The 27,882-nt window shown below is 42.0% G+C and overlaps 1 protein-coding gene across 1 annotated transcript in view; it reads right to left on the bottom strand.

Annotated features, from left to right (window-relative positions):
• The window catches only part of LOC121872790 (nuclear migration protein nudC-like), a 69,465-nt gene that overhangs the window by 8,591 nt on the left and 32,992 nt on the right, over positions 1-27,882 (bottom strand). The window contains exons 3-4 of the mRNA XM_042375848.1: positions 2,014-2,202; positions 1,049-1,251 (exon numbers count right to left, since the gene is read on the bottom strand). Of these exons, the coding sequence (XP_042231782.1) occupies positions 1,049-1,251; positions 2,014-2,202 (392 nt within the window). The remainder of the gene's footprint in view (positions 1-1,048; positions 1,252-2,013; positions 2,203-27,882) is intronic.

Raw genomic sequence — 27,882 nt, 5'->3', positions numbered from 1 at the left:
GTTAAAATGACAAAAAATTTTAATATAAGACTTTTAAAATTATTGAATAGTACAAACTTCTTGATATTTACTAAAATAGTAAGGAATTTAAGCCCTAGAACCGATTACTGTATTGGCGGACTAATATGACAGCTAGTGTGTAAGCAAAAGCATGTTGAGGGGCACTCGTAAGGAATTCGTTAATCGAGGGAAAGCTCGTTAACCGAAGTTAAGAATCTTATAGAAGGTAATTCGCTCAACCGAAATTTCGTTAACTGAGGCGCTCTTTAACAAAGGGATCACTGTACTGTATACACAAAAATAATTGATAGTCAAATGAAAATAGATGCGGTATTCTGTATTACAAAAGAAAACAAATTCTATTCATTGGACACTTTGAGACAAGACTAAACTAAAGTTTTTTAAGTAAATCAAAACAAACATTTTACTTAATATTGTATCTAAACAAGTAGATCTATTGTAATTTAGTGATAGTTAAGCATAGTGTACTAAGTAATAATTTTCATTGTTGCTTTACAGTGCAGCAAGTAAAACAATATATATATATTTCATGTAGATCCACAATGAAAACGTGGATAAGATAAATCTTGATAAAATCACACGGGAAAAGGGAAACAATAGAGCACCTTAGCTTCGTCTTTATTCAAGACATCTTCAGAGGCAACTGAAGATGTCTTGAATAAAGACGAAAGCTAAGGTGCTCCGTTGTTTCCCGTTTCCCGTGTGATTTTATCAATATATATATATATATATATATATATATATATATATATATATATATATATATATATATATATATATATATATAAATTTTTTCAAAACAAAAGAAGGAAGATTCAAGTCGTTAAGAGGTGCAAAATAGGTGAATCATGGAATCAGGGGTTCCAAAATTACTTACCAAATTACATAACATACTAAGTGCCAAAAGAAAACTACTAAACATGCCTCAAGATGATAAGAAAAGTGTTTGTTAATGACAGTTTACATGATGAGTAAAGAACACTGAGGTAATGGCTGTTGATCTATGGATTGCTATCAAATAACTTACTTCTTAAGAACATCTTGCTTCTTCTGCTCATCGGAGGTAGGTAGTCCCATCTCTTTTTGCCGCTGATCATACATCATCTTCTCCACCATTCCTCGTGTTTCTCCATCCAGGTCTCCTAATTTTGAGGGTTCTGGGTTAACCTTTTCAGTGTTGATTTCGGGGTCAGAAGTAACCAAACGAGACCACCATTCCATCTTGTTGATCTAAAAGAACAAAACCAAGATTCACATTCATGTAATTTTGAAGAGATTTATGAAGCAGCAATTTAAGTTAAACTGCAGAAAAATAATTTATCAGTATAGTTTGTCATAACATCTTCCTTGTTTTCTATGATCTTATGTCTCAGGTTATAGAAAACATCAGTTAAGGGGTAACCTTTACAATATTCTACTGAACTCGTGTTAGTATATTTAGTTTACTGTAAAAGTTTAAATCTGAAATAATATATATATATATATATATATATATATATATATATATATATATATATATATATATATATATATATATATATATATATATATATATATATATATATATATATATATGTGTGTTGTGTGTGTGTGTGTGTGTGTAAATCCAGTGATCCATGCTGATAAGAAAGAAGAAAACACGAAAAACTTGTGTTTCTCTTTCCTTGTGAAGTATATATATATATATATATATATATATATATATATATATATATATATATATATATATATATATATATATATATATATATATATATATATATATATATATATATATATATATATATATATATATATATATATATAAAGCGACGAGTAAAAAAGGTCATAGTGTGACAATGCCAAAGAATACATATTGTGACAATCATACCAATTACAGACTAGCTACAGCGAAGTACGGCAGTGTTACAGACAATGATTTAATTAAATTAAATTATGTAAAAAAAGGGGTTATCAATCATTCATGAAAAGAGGCAGTTACCAAGAATTTACCTTCTCTAGGGATAAGACGAGGGTGGTGCCGTTCTCCAGGTACCAACTGCACTCCTCGACCTTGACCTGGTTGTAGAGGTCACCCTGGAGGATGGGAGTGGCGTTCCTTAACCCAGCCTTGATCGTGCGGCGACCCCACTCCACCACCACGTCCCGAGACTTGACACGAGCCCCCAGCGGGATCCACACCTGTACACAAGAATGAGGGTGAGAAAATACAACTGAAACTGAATTATGAGGGTGAGGCACTACACAGCTGAAACAACCACGAGTGACACACACATCTGCAACAACCACGAGTGACACACACACATCTGTAACAACCACGAATGACACACATCTGTAACAACCACGAGTGACACACACATCTGCAACAACCACGAGTGACACACACATCTGCAACAACCACGAGTGACACACACCTCTGCAACACAATCAAGAGGTACACACTGCACACCTGTAACACACTCATCTTAGAATCTATGGCCTGTCAACAAGAATTAATTAGGCAGAGAGTTTCGAGCACGCTCACAGTAGTGACTCCCTCATGATGTTACCAGACACCAGACACTTGGCCCTCTCTACTGTGGCACTGTGGGGTATGTCGTAGTCTTGCTAGCCTATTCGCCAACAACCCCAAAGATACTCTATCTACAGTCCTGAAGGACCTCGCACTGCAGCACAGGGCGGAGAGGGGCGGCGGAAAAACAAACTAATAATATTGGAATTTGAAGATGTGGCTAGTACAGTATATAGCTTGATATTCGTTACCCTCTTTGTAATTGTTTTTTGTTTTGTTTTATTGGATATTTGCAGAAATGCGATTAATGAACAATGAAAAGCAATGATAATTTTATATAAACTTTTATTACATTAATGTTTTTACGGTTAATATTACGAAATTTACAAGAGACTTGTGTTTTGTTTTACTGTCAAGCACAAGCTCGTTCAGCTGCTGGTGTTATCTTATCTTATAAACGCTGGCACTAACCAGGTAAGCACATTTAAGGTAGTTTATTCATTTTTTAGCAGTTTTGAGTTCTCGCCTGGAAAACATATACATTATAAATTGCGATTTTCTGGGATAAAAATTTTAAAATGGATAGAGCCATATTTCACTCTTGACATCGTTACTAAACTTTATGCAACATATATTAATAAAGTAGGCACATTTAATATAAATAATTAAACCTTTTAGCAGTTTTGTGAGTATGTTTTCGTCTGGAAAATATCAACTTTTTCTCCTCGCCAATTAATGGTAAAAACTCGTCCGTGTAGTCTTGAATTTGGTGCCAGCGTTTGTAAACAAACGCATCTCCGGCATACCAACCACACGAGTAAAACGACCCAGAATGCACCAGAGAGGGTGAACAGGATTACCAACGCTACCCCCGACGATCCCGCAAGGAGAGGAAATGGAACGAGTGAGTAAAGGCATTTATTGTAAGGCATTTTATATGCACGGAATAGCTACCGCATTAGCTATTCTGTCTGTGTAGACGCTTCCGCTGAGTTCTGCGCATGACACCTTGAGAGGGTAAAACAAACACCTTTATCAGGCGTTTGTGTGTGAGGCGCCTGAATAGCTAACGACCAATCAGCGAGTTTATCTTATTAAACAGTGGATAAATACGCGGATCATGGCCGCTTATGGAGAATATTTTGATTAATATTGAAGAGTTGGGGGCATGTTAGGCAATAAAAAAAGCTGACATAATAATACAAATAATTCTATATACAGTACTATATTGGATAGGACATAATACAAATAATTCTATATACAGTACTATATTGGATAGGACCTAATACAAAGTGAATGGTGTGAAAGAATTGAAAAGGATTGCGCCTAGTTGAAACCTGTTTTGGCTCCGCCCATTTTTAAGTGGGCGCTGTCCGATTTCATTAGCCGTTGGTGACTTTGGTGTAACAATATTGATAATTACTTTAATATGATTGAAACCTCAATATCAATACTCATAAGATACTTTAAATAAGGGTGAACAAGTTGATTACAGTTCTGTAAGTGCAAAAATTAAGACTTGAATGAACCTGAAATTCGTCGTATTTCGTGTATAAATATGCGAACACCTAGCCACGAGAGACAGCATGTAGTGTAGTTCCGAGTCCGGAAGAAATATCCTTTACAGTGGGCCCGATTTTTTGTGTTATTCTTATTTATTGTTGACTGATTGACTTTTTTTCCTTTTTTGTCTGTCTTTCCATCAATTTCTACACATTTTCTTTACTATTTCTTTCCGCATTGTGTCCAAATAACGGTTCTCCTAATTTTATTGTTTTCTGAAGACTGTGTTGTACAACAGTTACTCCCAAGACGCGGTACAATGTCGTATTTTTTAATGACAGTCCGGGAAAGCTAAAGTGTAAGCTATTCCGTGCATCTACAATAAACGCCTTTAAACTACCGCTTGAAGAAACAAGACCCGCGGGTGCTCCGTGGAAGAGGGAAGAAGGGCGATTAAAACACTGGGCGTAAGCCTCTTTAACTGCCGTCGTCATTGTACCCACTACCACCACTATCACTACCACTACTACCACTACTATCATCACTACCACTACAACCATCACTATCACTACAACCATCACTACCAATAAAACCACCCCTACAACCATCACTACCACTGCAGTATATATTAGGTGCCACTAAGAGAACTCGATTGGCTCAACCATGTCAATATTGTTATTATTATCCACTATGTATCTATATTTTTCTTGCTAAAAAACTATTTCAATATCAATACTACTACTACCACCATTAACAATACTACCACTACTATAACTACCTCTACCATCTCTACCACTACCAATACTACAACCACCACCACACCACACTTGTCAACAGTATTTATAAAAAAAAAATTATATATATATATATATATATATATATATATATATATATATATATATATATATATATATTCCCAAGATGAAAATAATATAGACATCTCCGGACTCATAACCATAAGTAACGCGACGTGTCCGGACCTAAGTCACACATACCTTACTTTCCTCACGCCGCACGTACACCTAACTCGGGTAAATAGATTCTGGAGGTATTTACACACCCGTTCCACACCTGGCCCTAAAGCTAGAACATCTGACAATAGTATACTACAATAATATAATACGAGGTCCGGCGAGAATGGGACGAGACCAAAGATATATAAACCAATAGGGAGGGGAGGGGCGGGGGTTTGCAACACCTCGACATGAACCTTGGCTGGAGGCGCGCGCTGGGTGATACAGTAACTGGCCTCTCCCCCCCAAACAAAGGATCACCTAATCAACAAAGACGACCTTAAGAAAGAGAAACTTTAGGTGGTTCCAGTACCTCATTTCACTCACTTCACCCCCCCCCCCCCACACACACCTATAACCTACCCACCAACTAAGGTACACTTCATCTAATTAAAAGAGGGGGGGGGGCGACTATCCTACGAATGCTCTATAAATTACTCCCCTTCATCCTATCCCACGTGCTACTGAGTGGTCGAAAAGTCCCTGTGCACCTGCAATAACGACCAACATAGATGGTCCTTGTTTTACTTAGAGTATAATATATTACAGGTGTATAGGAACTTATCGATCACCCAGTAGCACGTGGGATAGGATGAAGGGGAGTAATTTATAGAGGATTTATGTGATAGTCTGGCAACATATACAAGTCAACAAGAATTCTGCTCAAGGGCTGGGTGGCACCACAAACCTACGCTAATACTGACAGCTGGAATGCGAGCTTTGCAATGGAGGAACACCCTGAAGAGACCAGCGAATAAGAGGGATGGTGTAAGAACTGGAGGTGGAATTCTTATTGCTGGGTTAAGGAGAGACACAGTGACATGAAGGCTGTTTGTTGTGGCTTAAGGTAGTTTGGGTACTCCACCGCCTCTATAGAGTCTTTGGGGATCCTTTACTATTTCTTCCGTTTGTGTGATGGTGTATTCAGAAGTGGTAAGGAATAAGGACACCTGGTCAAAATAGGAGAAGGTGAAGAGGGAAGGAGAATAAATCGGTTAACAGAAAACATGGGAACGAAGCACCGTAGGAGTCTGTACCACGCACTACACACAAGTTGACCCTTGTAACGTTAGCTGAACCGTCATGTACAACACTCCTCACACGATGGCAGTCAGAGCACACACACACACATACAGTATATACACATCCACAGAGAGAGAGAGAGAATGAATTTTCACAAACAGATGGTGGTCGACATAGCTTACTCACAATTACCACACAGGTTACCCACCCCTTCATCACTACACACACACACACCTGTCACTTAATTACTGCAGTATGTGTCGTGCGAAAGTTTTACTCAGTTCTGTCAATTTCCTCCACCTTGGTCGCCTGCTTAAATTGTACGCACGCATGCACACACACACACACACACACAAACACACATGAAAAAATGTGCATACACGCAGGTGATTACATAATGCATTATCTCTCTCTCTCTTACACACACACACACACACACACACACACACACACACACACTCATATACTAAACGTATATACAGTATAACCCTCTCAACTCTCTCTAATCATCACCATGACCTCATATGTTAGTTGGGGACGAAGCTACAACACCATCCTCACCACCGTCTCCTGCTACCACCTGAGGTCCGTCGTCCACGAATTGCTGTTTGACACTACAACCGCGTCCAGCCCATACTACTACACACTGGTCGTTATAAGGACAGTCACATTTCAACCGATGTAAAAAAATAAAATAAAATAAAAATTCAACAAATCGCAAATAACCGTGTGTTTATGCTGTCAATGTCACTTTTGTAAAATAACTGTGCTGAAATTCCTTATTAAATAAACCTCTCCCATATCATTATAATTATTTCAAAACATGTGCCACTTAGGTCATTTGTATAGTGTCAGCTTACTGTATGGCTGCTGTACTTGTCAATATTATTATTATTATTATTATTATTATTATTATTATTATTATTATTATTATTATTACAATTATTATTATTTTTAACTTTTATTATTATTGCTATTACTATTACATGATCAGTAAATACGCCCGAGACATCGTAAAAGCACATCAACCAAGTGCTGCGAAAATCACCTGAAAACACGCGGTGGCCGGTGGAAACGTTTACCCACACGCATGAGTTATAACAACTGCGATTAAAAACGTTTAACATCACACCTGAGTTAAAAATAACCACGATGACGAAGACGTTTAGCAACAACTACGAGTATAAACACCTGGATACTCTGACAGGTGGCTTATTTCACCTGGCCATGTTTATTGATCCCTTCAGCTCAGGTGATTTCTATTAACGAATGGTAATATTTCACAACAATCTTTAACGTCACCTGAGCTGGTGGTACCAAGCGTCAGATACTAGAGGACTCTATTATACGAAGACAAAAAAAGGAGAACGTCGCTGACCACCCTCAAGACCTAACACACACACACACACACACACACAAATGTTCCCTACAACACAAAACATTTTTTTCCCAGGGAGGAATGTGTGAGGGGCGGAGTGTTGCAATACGAAGCCGGTAGCTAGTGTGGGACTGAGCCTTGAGTCTAACTTAGGTGTGGGAGCGACCCATGACTGGTCTGGTCTACTGCTGATCACCACACACACACACACACACTAATCAGGTCATTCACTTCACTCTTCACTGTAAACACAAACTTCATGCACCGGAGAATTGTTCGTGTATGTTAATGATGCGTTTCAGTACAACCAACAGTAAATATTCCTTACACCCACTCCCCCCCAGGCCACCCTCACACCCACTCCCACCAGGCCACCCTCACACCCACCAGGCCACCCTCACACCCACTCCCTCCAGGCCACCCTCACACCCACTCCCACCAGGCCACCCTCACACCCACTCCCTCCAGGCCACCCTCACACCCACTCCTTCCAGGACACCCTCACACCCTCTCATCTCCACCTCACTTAAAGAGGTCATTCATAATCTCATCTAAGTTAAACTGAACATATCAACAAGACCCCGAGAGAGAGAGAGAGAGAGAGAGAGAGAGAGAGAGCACGTTGGGATCTCAACTCACAAGAACAACAACAACAACCAGAAACACCCCGATTTCTTGTCTTTGTTATTTTTACCTTGAGAAACACATGAAAGTCTAATAATAAAGTTGTATATATATCCTTCTGACATTTCAATGAATCAGGTAGTACAGTACAATGTAGAGTTCCGTTGTCTCCCGTCCGTCACACACACTTGGACACCATCACACAGTCTTCCCAGAAATAATAAGTAAGTCTCTCTCGCAATCAACGTCGTCACTTGGGCTGATTCAGAATAACACGAAGGTCGACTGTGAAAATCAAATCCACATCATGAGAAGGAAGTAAAAAAATAAATATTCATTCTTCTCTAAATTATGGGTTTGATTTACACACGTCATTCCTACAATAAAAATATTCTATTAATAAAAAAAAATATTAATAATAAAATAAAACTATGGGGTAAATTATTAAGATTTATACATCTAAGTAGCGTAGGGTATTTTATATACTGTAAGTCCACTGGTGTTTTGTGACCATAGAGGAAGAGACAGATTCAAAGTACTTGACTAACTGGACTGGTTCACCCACCCTCATTTCTCTCTCCATAATTATTTTCGTCACCACGTCCAATGTGACTAATTTTCCTCAAACTTCAAGGTGGGAAATTATCAAGAAATCCTCATAGTTTACCATGATACATTCTTTTACAAATACTCCCTCAAAAATCCAATTTGCATGATGATGATGATGATGATGATGATGATGAATTAGGGGCAGAAAATGTTGGACCAGACACTGATGTTTTGATTGTGACACTTGCTGAAGGTCGTGTGTGTGTGTGTGTGTGTGTGTGTGATGTAAAGAACTTCTCAGCTTCCTGTACTGTAGTGTTAACATCAGCCATCATGACCACAAACACCTGGGATCACACACACACACACACACACACACACACACACACACACACACACACACACACACACACACACACACACACACACACACACACACACACACACACACACACACACACACACACATATTGGAAATGAAAACACACTCAATTCTCTCCCAGTATCAACATGGTTCATCCCGGCAGCCACAAACCCCAACTTCAGCAGTACACTAAAACATGACTTAACACAGGAGAGATACTGACCTCATGACTACCACCACTCATAACGTACCAAGTGTGACCAATAATCAATGCCTGGAGGTGAACAAACACAAGCAGATGGTCACAGAAACACACGCAAGAGCTCATAACAAAAACGGAGACGCATAACACACAGACAGTCGCTCACGGCCACACACCAGCTGATGAGGTGAGAGTTGGACTATCACTATGCCTGCGGATTCATTCACCTCTTTGTTAGTTGAGCAGTTTGACCCGTGACCTAGTCTTCGTGGAGGCCATGACCCAGTATCAAGGCCGGGGTAGCATATCACCTCTCAGACAGCACAAGTGGGCCAATCGTAGTCCATCCATCCCTCCACGCCCCCATCACCCCTCCACTCCCCCATCCATCCCTCCACGCCCCCATCATCCCTCCACTCCCCCATCCATCCCTCCACGCCCCCATCATCCCTCCACTCCCCCATCACCCCTCCACACCCCCATCTCCCGACATTCGCCCATTATCACATCACTTAACCCACTAAACTCACCTGTTGCTGACATACACTTCAGAAACACCAACATCAACTAGTAAATCGAGACACAGCTGTTAGCAATAAAACAGTGGACGTTCATCTATTGTGAGATAATACAAGCAGTGCACACACACACACGTCATAGTCAGCGTGTTCACCTTAACGTGTGACAGCTGTACGGCCTGTACTAACAAGCATGGGAGACAACACCCACCACCTGTGTTGAGGAGGGCGGCCGTGACCCCTGCACGACACCCATCTATGATTGGTGTTGGAGCAGTGTAGTGATGGGAACCTTCAGGCATTAGGTGTCGCCGCCCCGAGACACAATCCGCAGCAGTCCTTCAGCTCACTGCAAGTCACCGTCGACATGACCATCAATTTACATACCAATCCTTCCATCGGCATTACATACCAACTTCACATCACAGGACAAGGTTTACACAGCAGAGCTCCCACTTGCAGCACCCCTAAATTAATTTACAGTGCCTGAGGATTTTACTGAACACAAGAGATAACGCTACAGACGACAAAACCAATGTACTCAAGACGTTTAGTGAGCACCTCCATCAACGGCTAGGGTGTTACAGTACGCGTGGAGGGACTGGTCTACACGAGTCTTATTTTTCGCCCTCCTCCAAACACAATTCACCATCCACGTTACAGTTATGCCACAAATACCGAAGAAACTCTACTGCTGGGAGCTCTTCACCCCGTCACCCTCACCAAAGACCCTGCTTCTTATCCAAAACAACATAATACACACGGGACACTCAAGCCACATACACCAGCCCAACATATGCAGCTACTCTTATCCCCAAATTCCTCAACAGGTAACAGAAGCTCACGGTAGTACATAACAATAAGGTAATCGAGTTTTGCCCCACCTCCACCCCCCAGCTTACGATCCTCTAGTTGTGACGACGTGTACACCCCAAATTTACCCTCGAGCTTTCACACTCCATTTCAAGATTTTAAAGAAGAACAAGAACAACAACAAGAGGAAGTCTTTCTTTCTACCTAGGTAATAGAACACACTCATCATCAAGAGAATCATATCATAGCACCTGTCATACACTTCTCAATCACCTTGAAAGATATAATATCGTAATTTCAAACATGCAATCCGACCGACCACTCAGGCTATACTTTCTCTCCTCCACGACGTAACACTTTCTGCCGTCGACAACATGAGCTAACGTCTACCCTCTTGTTGTTAATATCTCGAGGGTCCGGAAGTAGGTCCTCCTCGAGTTCTTATACTCCTGAGTCTCCTCCTTTACCCACCACGAGGAGTAACACACCAGAAGCAGCTTAACTTACTGGAGTGTCTCACGGCTCACCTCGCCCTTCTTTCTAATGCATGCTGATGACTTTCCTTTAACACAAACCAGCTATTTCGATATACTGTACAGTGCATGCCTATAACACCAGTCTGTCGTCCCTCTCATCATCACAGCTCAAATTTCTTGGGTCTTAGAAAAGATTTTACCCGCTACCTGCAGATGGGAGAACCCTTCTAAGTAACTCATCACACACACACACACCTTAACCTAAGTTAAGTTTGTATGCCTTAACTATTGTGTCATACAAAATCATAAATATGGAAATGAAATATTGTTCTATGTGTGTGTGCCTGCCCGCGCGCACGCCCTTTCACAAATCGCAATCACGGAGGGAGGCGATAATGACCATCGCCTCCAACAACCTGACAAAACACCCCCCACCCCTCCGCCACCAGCTGACCCCCAGGTAGGTCATAGGAGCCAGCCAGGTCACGCTCGAACACTATCGAGGTTACCAACACAAAAACAACATTGACCCGTGTGACCCAACGTGGCGTGGTGGATGGGAGTGTCGTGACCTGCAAGAGACACGGCTGCCCTCTACAGAACCAGGTGACAACACCAACACGAGTGGTACAAGGGCGGATCCAGAGGGGTCCGGACTGCCCCCCCCGCCCCTCTTTTCACCAGAAAATTACAATATTTTTTCTTTAATACAGTATTGTACACCGCCTCCTGTTAGTTGTACTGGATCTCTTGAAGATTAGCCCCATTTTATTTCCTCTCAAGATTAACCACTAACCTAATCTAACCTACCCTAAGCTAAGGTACTTTAACTTAACCTACTCTAACCTACCCTAAACTATCCTAATCTAATCTAATCTAATCTAACCTAACCTAACCTACCCTAAACTATCCTAATCTAATCTAACCTAACCTAATTTAACCTGCCCTAACCTAACCAACCTAAACTGCAGTGACCTAACCTAAACTGACCAGACCTAACCTAACCTAGCCTATTACAGGTAAAGTGTTGTCTAGTATTTACCTGACAACAATTAGTGAACAGCAAAAGGTTGTGAGGAGTGACACACTGTATATACAAACAATGACATACATACACAACAGCCTCTACTTAAACGCTTGCTACAACCCCAAATTATCAGGCTTGGAGTAATTGTAATTGAATCAAAATACATTTAATTAAAATAAAATTGTTATTGTGACTTAATATGTTTAATAAGGAAATTGTAGTTGCTGTTAATTTACTTGTGTCAACATATTATTTTCACTAATTAATCTAAAAGAAAGTGAATATTACAAAAACAGTTGTGTGATGGTGATGTACCTAAGTCATCATCACAAGAGAACGCAATAAATGTTTTGGTTAAAATTTAAGGAATTCTTTTATTTTTACTTATTTATGGTTTATCAGATCGATAATATTTTAAAACTATGAATATTTGTTGATCCCGAGGGGCCTTGGGAGTGTGGAACAGCAATAAATTATGATTTCAGCCACTGGACCAGTGGTTAATTCTGAGACCTAACCATTCACTGGAGCAACTACTGGCAGCATCAGATTGTGGTACTGTACTGTGACTCATTGGATGAAGAGGTGTTGGAAGCTGTGAGGCAAAGGCTGGACCCATTCTTAGATGTGTAGGATATTCGAGCAGCGGCTTTTATGGATCCTGGGTTTAAATTGGACTAATTGCTGTCCCAGAAGAAAAAAGGCTAAGTGCTCGACCCGTGATGTCAAGGAGATGATGGGTGAAGCAGAGGCTGCTGGGGAGTGGTCAGAGGAGGCTGAGCATAAAGGGATGTCTGTCTCCCACCAGAGGATCACCAGAGTCAAAGAGACCAAAGGCATTTCTCCTTCACACCATCGACGTGGAGTCAGGAGGTACGATAGTGAAGAGCATCGGGGGTAACACAGTGGACCTATGGTTGAAACAATATGTTGAAGAAGGAACTGTGTCATTTTCGAGTGATCCACCGCTCTACCGGAAGCCTCCAACTTTACACTCACTGAAGACTCTCGAGGGAGGTGTACTACCACATCCACTTGTCCCGAAAGAGTCTTCAGTATTGCTGGGAAATATTTAATTCTCAGCAGGTCCCAACATGGGGTCACTTCCTTTCGGTCAACGGTGATGATCAAGTGTAACAGTGAAGTACTTGATAAACTGCCTCCCGTGTAGGGCTGAGCAAGTTAGAAATGAAACACTAATAACAAAAATTACTATTTACATTCTTTCAAACGTCGACCTTCCAAAAGACTGTTGTCAGTCTTGTGACCACAGCCATCATCAATCAGGAACGTGGTTGTACAAAATGTGTTCCAATTTCAGGTATACAGTACTGGTTCAGGTCGACAGTAATTTTATTAGGTATGTAATCGAACAATTGAAATGCACTGGTATTGTAACTTGGAGAAGTAATTGTAATTAATTTATACAACTCTGGGTACTAGCTGTAAATGTACAGAAAGTTGTATGAAAGTTATAGAGTCATTTCTGGAGTAGGTGAAGAATACTGATTGATATTTTATGAGAGTTTAGGGGATGTTGTAAGTGAGGGTGATGATGGTGGCGGTGGTGGAGAGAGAGAGAGGCAGTGTGGTGGTGGAGAGGCAGTGTGGTGGTGGAGAGAGGCAGTGTGGTGGTGGAGAGAGCAGTGTGGTGGTGGAGAGGCAGTGTGTGTTGGTGGAGAGAGAGCAGTGTGGTGGTGGAGAGAGAGCAGTGTGGTGGTGGAGAGAGGCAGTGTGGTGGTGGAGGCAGTGTGGTGGTGGAGAGGAGAGAGGCAGTGTGGTGGTGGAGAGTGTGGTGGTGGAGGGGCAGTGTGGTGGTGGAAGGGCAGTGTGTGGTGGTGGAGAGGCAGTGTGGTGGCTGGTGTGGTGGTGGAGAGGCAGTGTGGTGGTGGAGAGAGGCAGTGTGGTGGTGGAGAGGCAGTGTGGTGGTGGAGAGAGGCAGTGTGGTGGTGGAGAGAGGCAGTATGGTGGTGGAAAAGCAGTGTGGTGGTGGAGAGAGGCAGTATGGTGGTGGAGAAAAGCAGTGTGGTGGTGGAGAGAGGCAGTGTGGTGGTGGAGGGACAGTGTGGTGGTGGAGAGAGGCAGTGTGGTGGTGGAAGGCAGGCAGTGTGGTGGTGGAGAGTGCAGTGGTGGTGGAAGGCGGCAGTGTGGTGGTGGGTGTGGTGGTGGGGAAAGGCAGTGTGGTGGTGGAGAGACAGTGTGGCGGTGGAGAGAGACAGTGTGGCGGTGGAGAGACAGTGTGGCGGTGGAGAGACAGTGTGGTGGTGAAGAGACAGTGTGGTGGTGGAGAGACTGGGAGGTTGGTGGTGTCCACAAGCATTGCACTGTGAAGGTTATCCGTAATACACCATGTGATGGGCCCTAGGTCGCTGAGTCATCTCTTTCACACACACACGCGACTTCAGTACCGTGTGGTGTTCATCACAGGTGGTGATGGATGGTTCGCTCTCCCTATACTAAGACCTACGAAGCCAGCTGGTAGGGGAACATGTATTATGCGAAAACAGTATGTATGTATGTACTGAACATCCGTCTGACGGGTGTAAAAAGTGAATGTGGTTCCTAGAGGCAAGACTGCCCGCTAGGGACAGTGTGGATACAGTACACAGTATACTAACCCTTCGGTACACAAGGAGGCAGCATGGCCGGTACTGCTCTCTACCGCCTTCACTTCCTCAAATTGTAAACTTAGGTACCCATTTACAGCTGGGTAAACTGGGAGCGCCCAGGGATCGAACCACCGATCCCTGGAACTGGTGGCGAGCGCTGTATCTACTCTCATGGGTGCCAAGCTCTAAACAGTACGAAGCCGAAAATAAGTAAATTACATAACCAAACACATGACCCGCCCACCCGCCGTCACCCTCGGCCTCCCCGAGCAGCTTCCCTGAGGGTGACGGTGCCTCCCTACAACATTGGTTACATTAATAACCTACCTTTTAGTTCTGTGGTCTAGTTAGTGAACAGAGAACACCGAGGTAAACAAGATGCAGATAGATAGATAGATAGATAGATAGATAGATAGATAGATAGATAGATAGATAGATAGATAGATAGATAGATAGATAGATAGGGATGGATGGATGGAGAGAGTGAGAGACTTACCTGGCCCAGCTTCCGGCACCAGCTACTCCCTTACCTGTAAAAGATGATAAATAGTCCATCAGTAAATCTGCCGTAAGTGTGGCGGCCACAGGCGGCGTTCACCTGTGCAACCAAGCTTCCCCCCCGCCCCCTCCCACACACACACACATTAAAGGTGGATCCCCATCAACGCAACAATGTTGGTAATACTGTCAACATGTTGGATAAAAGATGCCAACATGGTTGGAGAGAAAGGTGAAATAGCCACATAGTCCACAACAATCATATTTCTCTTAACAACAATGTTCCCAACACAAATGTTGCAAACATTTTCGTGTAATTTTCACATTGTTGGTAACCGTCCACACGAGCGTACATTTTGTCGCCAACATGTGATCAACAAGAGGAAACACTGATCTAGTACACGTGGCCGCAACCTACGAGAGTCGGAACCCTGGGCCTCATTTCGTCTTGTTCACATATTGACGACAAAATGTACGCTCGTGTGGACACACCTTTAGGCTCACATGCGAACGACCTGGTTGACAGAGGTAACCGCTGTAAACAAACACAAAAAACTCACACAAACAGCTAGCATGTGTACACGTCCTTAACCTCCACAACATAACATATAAAACAGAAATATAATAAAGAAAAATACGTCAAATCAGAATTAATGGGAAGTTATGAGTTTGTGCACTACTCTCCGCCCGCCTGGGAGGGTGAGAGGATAGCCCAGTGTTCTGGGGGTTTACCGAGTTACCTGACACAAATAAACTTCATATTCTTACATCATCCGCACCTCCTAATACACGTTTCTTCTTCTTTTTTATATGAATGATTTCCCCTGAATTGTAGGTATGTAAAACTACCCTGTTCCTCCAACACTCCGACCCTCCTGATGCTGTCTGGGTTTTAAGAACATAAGAACATTAGACAATAAGGAGTCTGCAATAGGCCGGTTGGCCTGTGCATGGCAGCTCCTGTCGAGAGTGACTACCACTCTCTATCATCCATGAATCTATCTAGCCTCCTTTTGAAACTTTCCAGCGTTCCAGAACTCACTACAAAGTTGCTAAGCTTGTTCCACTCGTCCACCACCCTATTTGTGAACCAGTTCCTTCCTATCTCCCTCCTAAACCTAAACTTATACAACTTAAATCCGTTGCTTCGATTCCTATCCTACTCGGATGTTATAAGAACTTTATCTATATCGCCTTTATTGATTCCTTTCACCCACTTAAATACTTCTATCATAACTCCCCGCACTCTTCGTCTTTATTTTAATAATAATAAACGGTTTATTAATAGAATTGCAGCCGGTGGCTGAAAATATAATTCAATAATGTGTGTGTGTGTGTGTGTGTACATATTACTATCTGTTCAACAATCAAGAGGCCACAGCCAGGCATGCTCCCAATAAATAAGTGAGACTTCACAATCACACCGCTTACCCCGACAGTTGTCCTGGGCACCCACTACTGCTGCACGGTACCTAACACACTTGCTTATCTCTGTATATTCATCTTTGGTATTGGGTTCTGAGCTTCTGCTACCCTCTGATTTTGCTCTGTATGCTAAATGTATTAATTCTAACAATTTATAATTTCCATGTGTTAGCGTTCAGTGTTAACGATGGTAATGTACCCAGTGCTGCTGTGTTTAATTTTACTTGTCACGGTGAGGTTTTAATATTGATGCTATTGTATGTTATATCATATTTTAGGTGTGATGGTGATAAGAGATATTGTCGAGACGTTACCTAATAAATATATTATTGTTTACTCATACGTTGGTGTTATCACACACACATATATATATATATATATATATATATATATATATGTATATATATAATATCAGTTCTAATACACTAATCACTGCATGACTGGCACCAACACTGCTGACACTCATGCACCGCCACACGAGTCATTTATTTAGGACAGTCAAAAAACCAAACATGAGTGTGTGTGTGTGTGGACCAAACAACTCAGCTGTGTGTACATGATCACCTTGTCCCACATCATCAGTCATTAGTAGTTTATTGTGGCAGTTAAGGGAATCATGAAATAACTATCACACTTTCACATGTGACCCACGAAACCTTCCCACAAAAACAAATATGAACACAAGCAATAATAATAATAATAATAATAATAATAATAATAATAATATTAATAATAATAAAAATAATAATAATAATAATAATAATAATAATAATAATAATATTAATAATAATAATAATAATATTAATAATAATAATAATAATAATAATAATAATAATAATAATAATAATAATAATAATAACAATATGGTGTTTCTTTCCCTTCAGCTGTGATGTGAAGGAGGGGTAGCAGGAGGGGGGGGTGAAGGGAGGGGGTGCAGGGAGGAAGGGAGGGCAAGGATCTGTTTACCCCTCACCTCAGGTTCCTAGTGACCTTACAAGGAGTGAATGACCTTGACCTCACCCCCGCCTCGACCTTATGGCCCTCCCTAGTTATATTATTTTATACACCGGGTTCATCCTCCTACAAAACATTCCTGGCACGTATCTTGGCAATCTGGTGAGGGACTGAGGTGAAGACTCTCACGACTACCTACCGAGGTGAGAGAGAGAGAGAGAGAGAGAGAGAGAGAGAGAGAGAGAGACGAACTAAGAACTTACATTTGTTATCGTCAAACAACAAGAACAACAACAAATTCGTTTACAAAACATACCCGTGTCGATATAAAGTTGTGATGACGCACGATGACCAAATTAAAAGTAAAAAAAAAATTGTTTTTTTTCACAAATTATTATCATTATTTTTTAATGTCCTTGAGGTTATTATATTCAGTTCACACTGAGTTTTCCGGGAGTTGCAGAACCAAGATGTTTATATTGAAACTCTGGACATCCGGCCATCATTGTTTGATATTTGATCGACAGGCAAATACACACTGAACATATACTAAGAACTATATTCACGAGAGAGAGAGAGAGAGAGAGAGAGAGAGAGAGAGAGAATTAATAACACATCTTCCTTCACACACACACACACATCACCATAACTCTATAACACGAGGCTAAACTTTAAGGGGCTAATAATATACATCATATAACACAAGGCCTCAAGTCATGTAATACTGTGTACTCAGACGGATTATAATGACGTTACCTGTACACACTTCTCATTAACCCAGGTGGGATATAGCAAAATACGTGGCAAGACGATCAAACGATAACTTGGGGAATTCCCGCATCAATGACTTTACAAAAATATAAACAATTACAATTATTAGGCGTTTCGTAAAAAAAAAGTCATCATTGGTATACAGTGCATCTCGTGGACTGGTAATTCAATCTTTATAAATATTACATAGTTGGGAAAACCACGACATTGTCTGGGTACAGAAAAAAAATTGTTTCAAATATTCTGGCTCAAGATTGAAGCCATTGTTAGCTTTTTTTTATCCAGTGGTGGAGGGGGGGGGAGGCAGGTAAGGGAGGAGGGGGAGGGGGAACTGTACACTGCTCAACACGAGCAGAAAATACCCCACACAAATAAACAAATCCGAGGCGTAATCTCTCTCTCTCTCTCTCTCACGCACAAGGTAAGTTGCCGCTGTTAACTGACTGGTTGTTTCCTGATATAATACCCGGCCGATATTTTAACACTTCCTGGACACTGTGCCTGACTCCACACACACACACACACACACACACACACACACAAACACACACACACACACACACACACTTCCCTCACTAATCTCATGTATGCATTAAACATTAAATTAACACTAGGGTTTTCGTCGAATCTATTTTCTTATATTAAAAACAACATAAGTCAAGTTCTAGTTAATAAAGTCCAGTGACAGTTAATAAAGTCCAGTGACAGTTAATAAAGTTCAGTGACAGTTAATAAAGTCCAGTGACAGTTAATAAAGTCCAGTGACAGTTAATAAAGTCCAGTGACAGTTAATAAAGTTCAGTTAGTTAATTAAGTCCAGTTAAAGTTAATCAAGTCCAGTGACAGTTAATAAAATACTGTTACGGCTAGTAAAGGAATTCCAGTCCCAGTTACAGTTAACAAAATACAGTTACAGCTACAGTTAAAAAAGGGCAGTTGCAGCTAATTTTAAGGAAGTACAGATACAGTTACTTTTAAGGAAGTACAGCCCCAGTTAGTTAATAAAATACAGTTATAGCTACAGTTAATAAAGTAGTTACAGTTAATAATAATACAGTTACAGTTAATAAAATACAATTACACCTACAGCTATAAAGTACAGTTAATAGTTACAGTTATAAATACAGGTAGAACAAGATATTACAGCACGCTAACACCACACGTACAGTAAATTCACCACAGCTAATTAATATTCACCTCAACACCGCATAAAACACCGAGAGCTTTTAGAGTCATATACACCTTCTTCACTTTCACTCTCTTTATTTCAACTCATACAGGGGAAGATTTCTTTTCTCTGAATGGGCGGAACTTGGTGCCTTGTGTACTGTGTGGGGAGCGAGGCGGCTTGAGGGTCTCCTGTAGAATGTGTGCGTGAAAGATGGTGGTTCCTGAAACATCTTATGGTTTAGTATAGCTTGGTGTGGTTTCTCCCAATGGCTCTAGTATACCCAGTGGCTGTAGTATACCCAATGGCTGGTCATGACTCCAGACTGCAGCGAACAGGTACGAACTAGCGAACGAGAATTTATCATCAAGCGTTCGTTTATTCTCAGGTGCCTCGTGGAAGCCCCCGGCCTGCATTCGTTCACGTTCGTCAGCATCCGTTCATATTCCGTGATAATGAATATATTAGTGAAGGTCAAGGTGTGTCACTGCCACCAGTCGCGTCAGCGTGTTAAAGGATGTCGGTACAGTTAATTGTCAATGAAAAACTTAAATGCACTAAAACACCATAAAAATAAACCAATGTGAAAAAACGAGAGAGAGAGAGAGAGAGAGAGAGAGAGAGAGAGAGAGAGAGAGAGAGAGAGAGAGAGAGAGAGACCCTAATCGTATATTCTCGGTACCAGAGCAAACACACACACACACACACACACAGAAGGCCATAAGGTGACTGTTATTTGAACAATCTATAAAATTGATCAACAGGACAAATCATAGGAAGAGAAGGATGGCAGGAATGACGTGATGCCCAGGACCACCTCACACACACCTTACCAGAGGCAGAAGGTTGTTTTAACGAGCCTTTCTACGTTTCTACCTGTCACGTATGATAACCTTTTCACCATTAATTATCTCCACTTACTTATCTAACTACCATCTGAACAGCTTCTCCATCTCACACGAAACACACGCCACAATACACCTGGTGACAAGACGACGCCAGGATTTACACCGTTTTAAATCTTTTCCACCTTTTTTTTTTACCTGTTGAACCCCGCGTGATAATCTTGACCCAGGTAACACGATGTCACAACACTCTCTCTGTTCTTGTCTTGGCAGTATTAAAAGCTAAAATAAAATGATAATAATTCCTTTACCTGACTGACTCACGCTACGATATAAATACAGTGTGTCAATGGTTTAATGTGAAGCAAAATGGAGTCGAAATTATATACAGACTTCACCCCGTGTTATTATATATATATATATATATATATATATATATATATATATATATATATATATATATATATATATATATATATATATATATATATATATATATATATATATAATAACACGGGGTGAAGTCTGTATATAAATAAGTTAGGGAGTATTTACATTATTGTTTTGAATATAATAAATTTTATTTGTATTTTTTACTTAATTGGAGTTGTTGGTGGTGGTGTGTGTGTGTGACCTTAACCCAGGGTGGTCAAGGGTGAACACCGCTAACCCACCCTCCATTAACCACCCCTCACGTCACGTAGGTCATGCACGCCCGCACACTCACACACACACACACACACACACACACACACACACACACACACACACACTCCAAAAACCTGCTGCCTCTTAAGTCACACTAGACCGCTAGCTTACTCACCCACCACTCACTCTCACCCGTCAGTTAGTCAGTCACCCACTCACCTGTCATCCACTCTCACCCACTACGCCCACACGCACTTACTAACTCACCCACCATCAAGCCCACACTCACTAACTCACCCACCATCAAGCCCACACTCACTAACTCACCCACCATCAAGCCCACACTCACTTTCTAACTTACCCACCATCACGCCCACACTCACTAACTCACCCACCATCACGCCCACACTCATTAACTTTCCACCATCACTAACTCACCCACCATCACGCCCAAACTCACTAACTCTCCCACTATCACGCCCACACTCATTAACTCTTTCCACCATCACGCCCACACTCATTAACTCTTCCACCATCACTTCAACTCCACCCACCATCACGCTCACACTCACTAACTCACCCACCAATCACGCCCACACTCACTAACTCACCCACCATCAACAACCACCACCACGCCCACACCTCACTAATCCCAACGCACCATCACGCCCACACTCCATTAACTCATCCACCATCACTAACTCACCCACCATCACGCCCAAACTCACTAGTCCTCCTGCACTATCACGCCTACCGCCTACAACTCTTCCACCATCACGCCCACTCATTAACTCTTCCACCATCACGCCCACACTCATTAACCTTCCACCGTCACGCCCACACCTCATTAATCCCCTTCCACCATCACGCCCACACTCACTAACTCAACACCCACCATCACGCCCACACTCACTTATTCTTCTTTTCACCCAATTATCACGCCTCACACCACTAACTCACCCACCATCAAGCCCACACCTCACTATTCCTCCTTTCACCACCATCACGCCCACACTCACTAACTCTCCCACCATCACGCCCACACTCACTTATTCTTTCACCCACCATCACGCCCACTAACCTCCCACCCACATCACGCTCACACTCACAAACTCACCATCACGCCCACACTCACTAACTCACCCACCATCACGCCCACACTCACGAACTCTCCCACCATCACGCCTCACACTCACTTATTCTTCACCCACCATCACGCCCACACTCACTCAACTCACCCACCATCACGCCCAATAATCTCACTAACCTCCCACCATCACGCCCACACTCACTAACCCCCACTCACCCACTCGTCCGTCGCTAGATCTCCTACACAAAGTCACCTGATCACAAAACACAAGATGTAACCAGTCGTCCTCAAGCAATTTATTTAGTGTTTCAAGTACATCAATCTTCAAGTAATTATATACACAATCCTGTACAAATTTCCTGTACATACACCGAGTACAAGACTGGTCATGTATGTGTGTTGGAGGGCAAGACCACAACTCAAACTGTATCTCGAAATCTATGTGACCCCAAAGTTTATTCGAAAATCTGCGGCGCCAAAGTTTATTCGAAAATCTGTGGCGCCAAAGTTTATTCGAAAATCTGTGGCGCCAAAGTTTATTCTAAAATCTGCGGCGCCAAAGTTTATTCTAAAATCTGCGGCGCCAAAGTTTATTCGAAAATCTGTGGCGCCAAAGTTTATTCTAAAATCTAAACGAGAACAAGAAAAGAAACAAAGACGGTGGAGGTGTGTTTATTGTACCGTTATGTACTTATTGTGTAACCGCTAAGCTTCAATCTGCATTTTCTGGCTTTTTTACTCTTTATTTAATATTTTTTTACCTTTTTTTTCGGTGTGTGTGTGTGTCTGTGTTCTTTTTACCCCCCCCCTCCCCTACAATGACTAAGCAAAATATTCTCCAAAAGGAAAATATCTCAGGAGCAGCCGGTGTTGTGAGGAGAGCCGACGGTGTTGTGAGGAGAGCCGAGGGTGTTGTGAGGAGAGCCGAGAACAATGAGGGTTGCCGGGACGTATTCCTCCTATACAGCGACCAACATCTCCCCTCAACAACGTCTGGCATCTACTTCACGGTCATATTATAGAAAGACAAAAATACTATCACCTGAAGATTACCCCATCCCCCTCTTAGCTTATTTCATCTGATTTTACGGCTGCTCAACGCTAATTCTAATCATCATCCTCCACCTCCCCCAGAGGGCTGAGTTGCGATGACGTCATCAAGTGTAATAAGTTGGAGGAAGGTATTAAACACTGCTTGGGAAGGCTGAGTTGATTTGGTTGTTTAGGTTAGTTTAGGTTAATTTAGGTTACTTTAGTTTAGGTTAATTTAGTTTAGTTTAGGTTAGGTTAATTTAGGTTACGTTAGTTTAGTTTAGGTTAATTTAGTTTAGTTTAGGTTAGGTTAATTTAGGTTACGTTAGTTTAGTTTATGTTAATTTAGTTTAGTTTAGGTTTGGTTAATTTAGGTTACGTTAGTTTAGTTTAGGTTAATTTAGTTTAGTTTAGGTTAGTTTAGGTTAATTTAGGTTACTTTAGTTTAGGTTAATTTAGTTTAGTTTTGGTTAGGTTATTTCCGTGGTGAAATAACCTAGGGGGTAGCGGGGGGGGGGGGGATAACTCTCAGGTGATCGTAAAATACTGAGCACAGTTAATATCCGCCCCCTCCCCTGCAAGACCTCCACGTAGAAGCCACATTAAAATATTTAAGTCCTAATTTGTTTACAAGATACACAACAATGACCAAAAACACGCTGTAGGCACCTCAACAAACTTCCTCTACACGTGGCACACAGGTGAACTATGAACACGGGGACAGGTGAGCTATGAACACGGGGACAGGTGAGCTATGAACACGGGCGCAGGTGAGCTATGAACACGGAGACAGGTTAACTATGAACACGGGGACAGGTGAGCTATGGTGCAGAGCAGGTGAGCTATGAACACGGGGACAGGTGAGCTATGAACACGGGGACAGGTGAGCCGACCTGGGCGCAGGTGAGGCTATGAACACAGGGGACAGGTGAGCCTATGAACACGGGGACAGGTGAACCTATAGACACGAGGACAGGTGAGCTGAACACGAGGACAGGTGAGCCTATGAACACGGGGACAGGTGAACCTATAGACACAGGGTGGGTGAGCCTCTATGAACACGAGGACAGGTGGACATGAACCTGAGGGACAGGTGAGTTATGAACACAGGGGACAGGCAGGTTATGAACACGAGGGACAGGTGAACGCTATGAACACGAGGACAGGTGAGCTATGAACACGGGACAGGTGGGCTCCTGAACACGGGGACAGGTGAGCTATGAACGAGACAGGTGAGCTATAGACACAGAGACAGGTGGGCTATGAACACCAGGGGACAGGTGAGCTATGAACACGAGGACAGGTGAGCTATGAACACAGGGACAGGTGAGCTATGAACACGAGGACAGGTGAGCTATGAACACGGGACAGATTGAACCCTATGAACACGAGGGACAGGTGAGCTATGAACACGGGCTTTGGGTGAGCTAGACACAGGGACAGGTGAGCTATGAACACAGGAGACAGGTGAGCTATGAACACGGGGACAGGTGAGCTATGAACACGGGGACAGGTGAGCTATGAACACGGGCGCAGGTGAACTATGAACACGGCCAGAGGTGAACTATGAACATGGAGACAGGTGAGCTATGAACACGGGAACAGGTGAGCTATGAACACGGGGGCAAGTGAGCTATGAACACGGCCAGAGGTGAACTATGAACACGGAGACAGGTGAGCTATGAACACGGGAACAGGTGAGCTATGAACACGGGGGCAAGTGAGCTATGAACACGCTACACCTATGAACACGCTACACCGAGTCCTGACACAGTGGCCTTGTATCACCCACTGAAATCCCTTGTTACCACAGCCCTGTCATTTGGCTCTTCATGCAGCCATCGTCAATGTTCAACACAGATTCCTCCCTCAGGTCTTAAGCTATACTTGACGAAGGACGGGGTGGGGTAAGGAGTGTGGTGAGTGCTGTGGGTCCTGCCGGCTGACAACAACGCAAGGGGTGGGGATGGTGTGGTGGGTGGTGGTGTGGTGGGTGGTGGTGTGGGTGGTGCTCGTTACCTTCACCTCCGGCGTCCTTCATATTGAAACAGCGGTGACCATGAAGGAACTGTACCACACAATGCACTATTCTTAACAATAATCTATATCCCTTCGAAAGTCACTATTCCACCAACTTCATTCTGTCTTATAAAAAAAAAAACCTAATTAATTTTCATTTGTGAATTTAAAAAAAAAATATTTCTCAAGTACCTTTATGTAGATCTTAAGACCCTTGTGTTCATAATCTTCATAAACTTCTAACTAAACTCTTCATCTTCATAACATCACTTTCTATAATCTTGTCAGAGCCTCGAGTTCATGCATATATCAACACCTTCAACTAGCCCTTGAAAAATCCGAGACTAAATCGTAAAGAACAACTGGTAATACGAGAAGGTCGAGTGAGTGAGGACAAGGAACACCATAGGCAGCGTCATTCACTGAGTCCAACCAGCCACACCCGTCTATACATACACACACACATTACATACACACACACACACATTACATACACACACACACACACACACACATTACATACACACACACACATTACATACACACACAATACATACACACATTATACACACACACATTACATACACACACACACATTATACACACACACATTACACACACACACACATTACATACACACATTACATACACACATACACACATTACATACACACACACATTACACACACACACACACACACATTACATACATATAAATTAACGTGACAAAGAAAGTGGGTCCCGTAGTTACAGTATGATGGCCCATGAGGGAGGGTGAGGTTACAACACAGCACAGCCTTCACTACACGTAGGGGCTCACGGGAACAAGAATGGCTTTACGAGGAAACCTTCAAGAAATAACAACACTACCACCACCTGACGAATGTAAACAAACACTTTATAAATAACACACTAAACAATAACTTAACACAATAAACAATAACTTAATAAATGCGTCTTACCAGTACGCAACACCTGAGATAAATAAAAAACAATATCTGTGCACATTAACTTAAACAATAGACATTTACAGCGACCGTGACCAACATTCAGTAAAGTCAACAACAGAGCAATAGTTTTATGAAGAATTAAAAGCCAATAAGAACAACTCTGTGACTAAAAATTTAACACAGCACTACAGAATATCACGCAACACACACACACACACACACACACACAGAGTAGATAATAATAATAACATATTGACAAGAATGAGCCAATTGATAGCCTGAGCTCTCTTCAACTCTTATACCTCCTCCTCCTCTTCTTCCTCCTTGACTCCTCCTTCTCTCCTCACACACGTCACTCTCTCTCTCTCTCTCTCTCTCATTTATTTCTCGTCTCCTTCTCATCACACCCACGCCACTCTCTCATCACATCCTATATATTTTTTCTTAACAGTCATTCCCCTCCAGTCACAGTCAACACTCCCACTCGAAATGACACAGTTACCCCTTGGACAAACAGGCTAGTTATGCCGTCGGGTATACTGTCGTCACCAACATTCCTGTGTGTGTGCGTGCGTGTGTGTGTGTGTGTGTGTGGTAATAATAATAATAATAATTAACGGTTTATTGAAAGAGCTTGGCAGCCAGAAGGCTGAAAATATACAGTTGCATATTTGGGGAATGGGTTTCGAATTACAAATAATATACAAGTAACATAAGTGATACAAATAAGATATATAATAACTAGATGGGGAAAAGCTCAAACTACAATTCATTTCAACATAGTGACAGTGCAAGGAGTAGTGTTTACTGGGAGTGAATACACTGGTTTATGACAAGTTATTGATAATTTTTACAATGGTTGGGACTGGGCTGTTCTTATAGCGATCAGTTCGTGCACGTATGGGCTGGATGCGGTTGTGGTGTCGAACAGCAATTCTCCAGGGCCTTCAGGATCTCCTTGGGTGGTAGTAGGAGCCGGTGTGTCGAGGATGGTGTAGAAGCTTCTTACCAAATTTGCAGATATGAGGTCGTGGTGATGGTCAGTGAAGTCAGGGTCAGTGTGTGTTGAGCGCTTCTTGATATGTGGGTAGGAAGGGAAGAATAATCTTGCATGCCCTCTTTTGCACTTTTTCTAGGTGTTTACGTTGTGTGGCATTTAGGGAGGAAGACCAGGTGGGGGAGGCATAGGTGAGCTTGGGAAGTATGAATGTGCGTGTGTGTCTACTCCAGTAATAACACTACTAATAACAGCAACAATAATACAAAAAACAATACCTTTAATATCGCTCAGTTGTGCCCAATTTCCTCACCGACGTTAACGAAATCAGGGTCACTGTGCCAAGGTAACTACTGTACACACCACCAATCAAAACAGAGTATATATTTCTGGCGATTGCATACGACGACACTAACAACGACGCCTGAAGACGACTTATTTTCGAGTCAAGCTTTTGTTTCCGACGCCACCCATCCACAAGCACAGTGTTTTGCTATCCACCCTCACACACTCGGGGCAAATTGGAGTTTATTTTTAGACGGTTCTGTTGACTTACAATATACAGTACATCAGTTTCATGTGCAGTCCAGAGGTGGTTCAGGAGTCCTTATCGTTGTGAAACATTATGTAGTGTGGAGTGATTATTATTATTATTACCAGGTACTATTATTTTTACTATTCCCTCCTTCTTAGCCTACCAATATATATATGCAACAACAATAACAACAAAATACACACACACACACACACACACCAACTACTACTACAATAGACTCTTGGGATGGCAAGTAAATAACACCCCCACCATGTAACCCCACCTCCGCCAGCGATAGACACCACCCTCTGACGAAAG

This window comes from Homarus americanus, unplaced genomic scaffold, assembly GCF_018991925.1.
Source record: "Homarus americanus isolate GMGI-L3 unplaced genomic scaffold, GMGI_Hamer_2.0 scaffold39155, whole genome shotgun sequence".
Classification (NCBI taxonomy): Eukaryota; Metazoa; Arthropoda; class Malacostraca; order Decapoda; family Nephropidae; genus Homarus; species Homarus americanus.
This window is presented reverse-complemented; position numbering and strand designations above follow the sequence as displayed.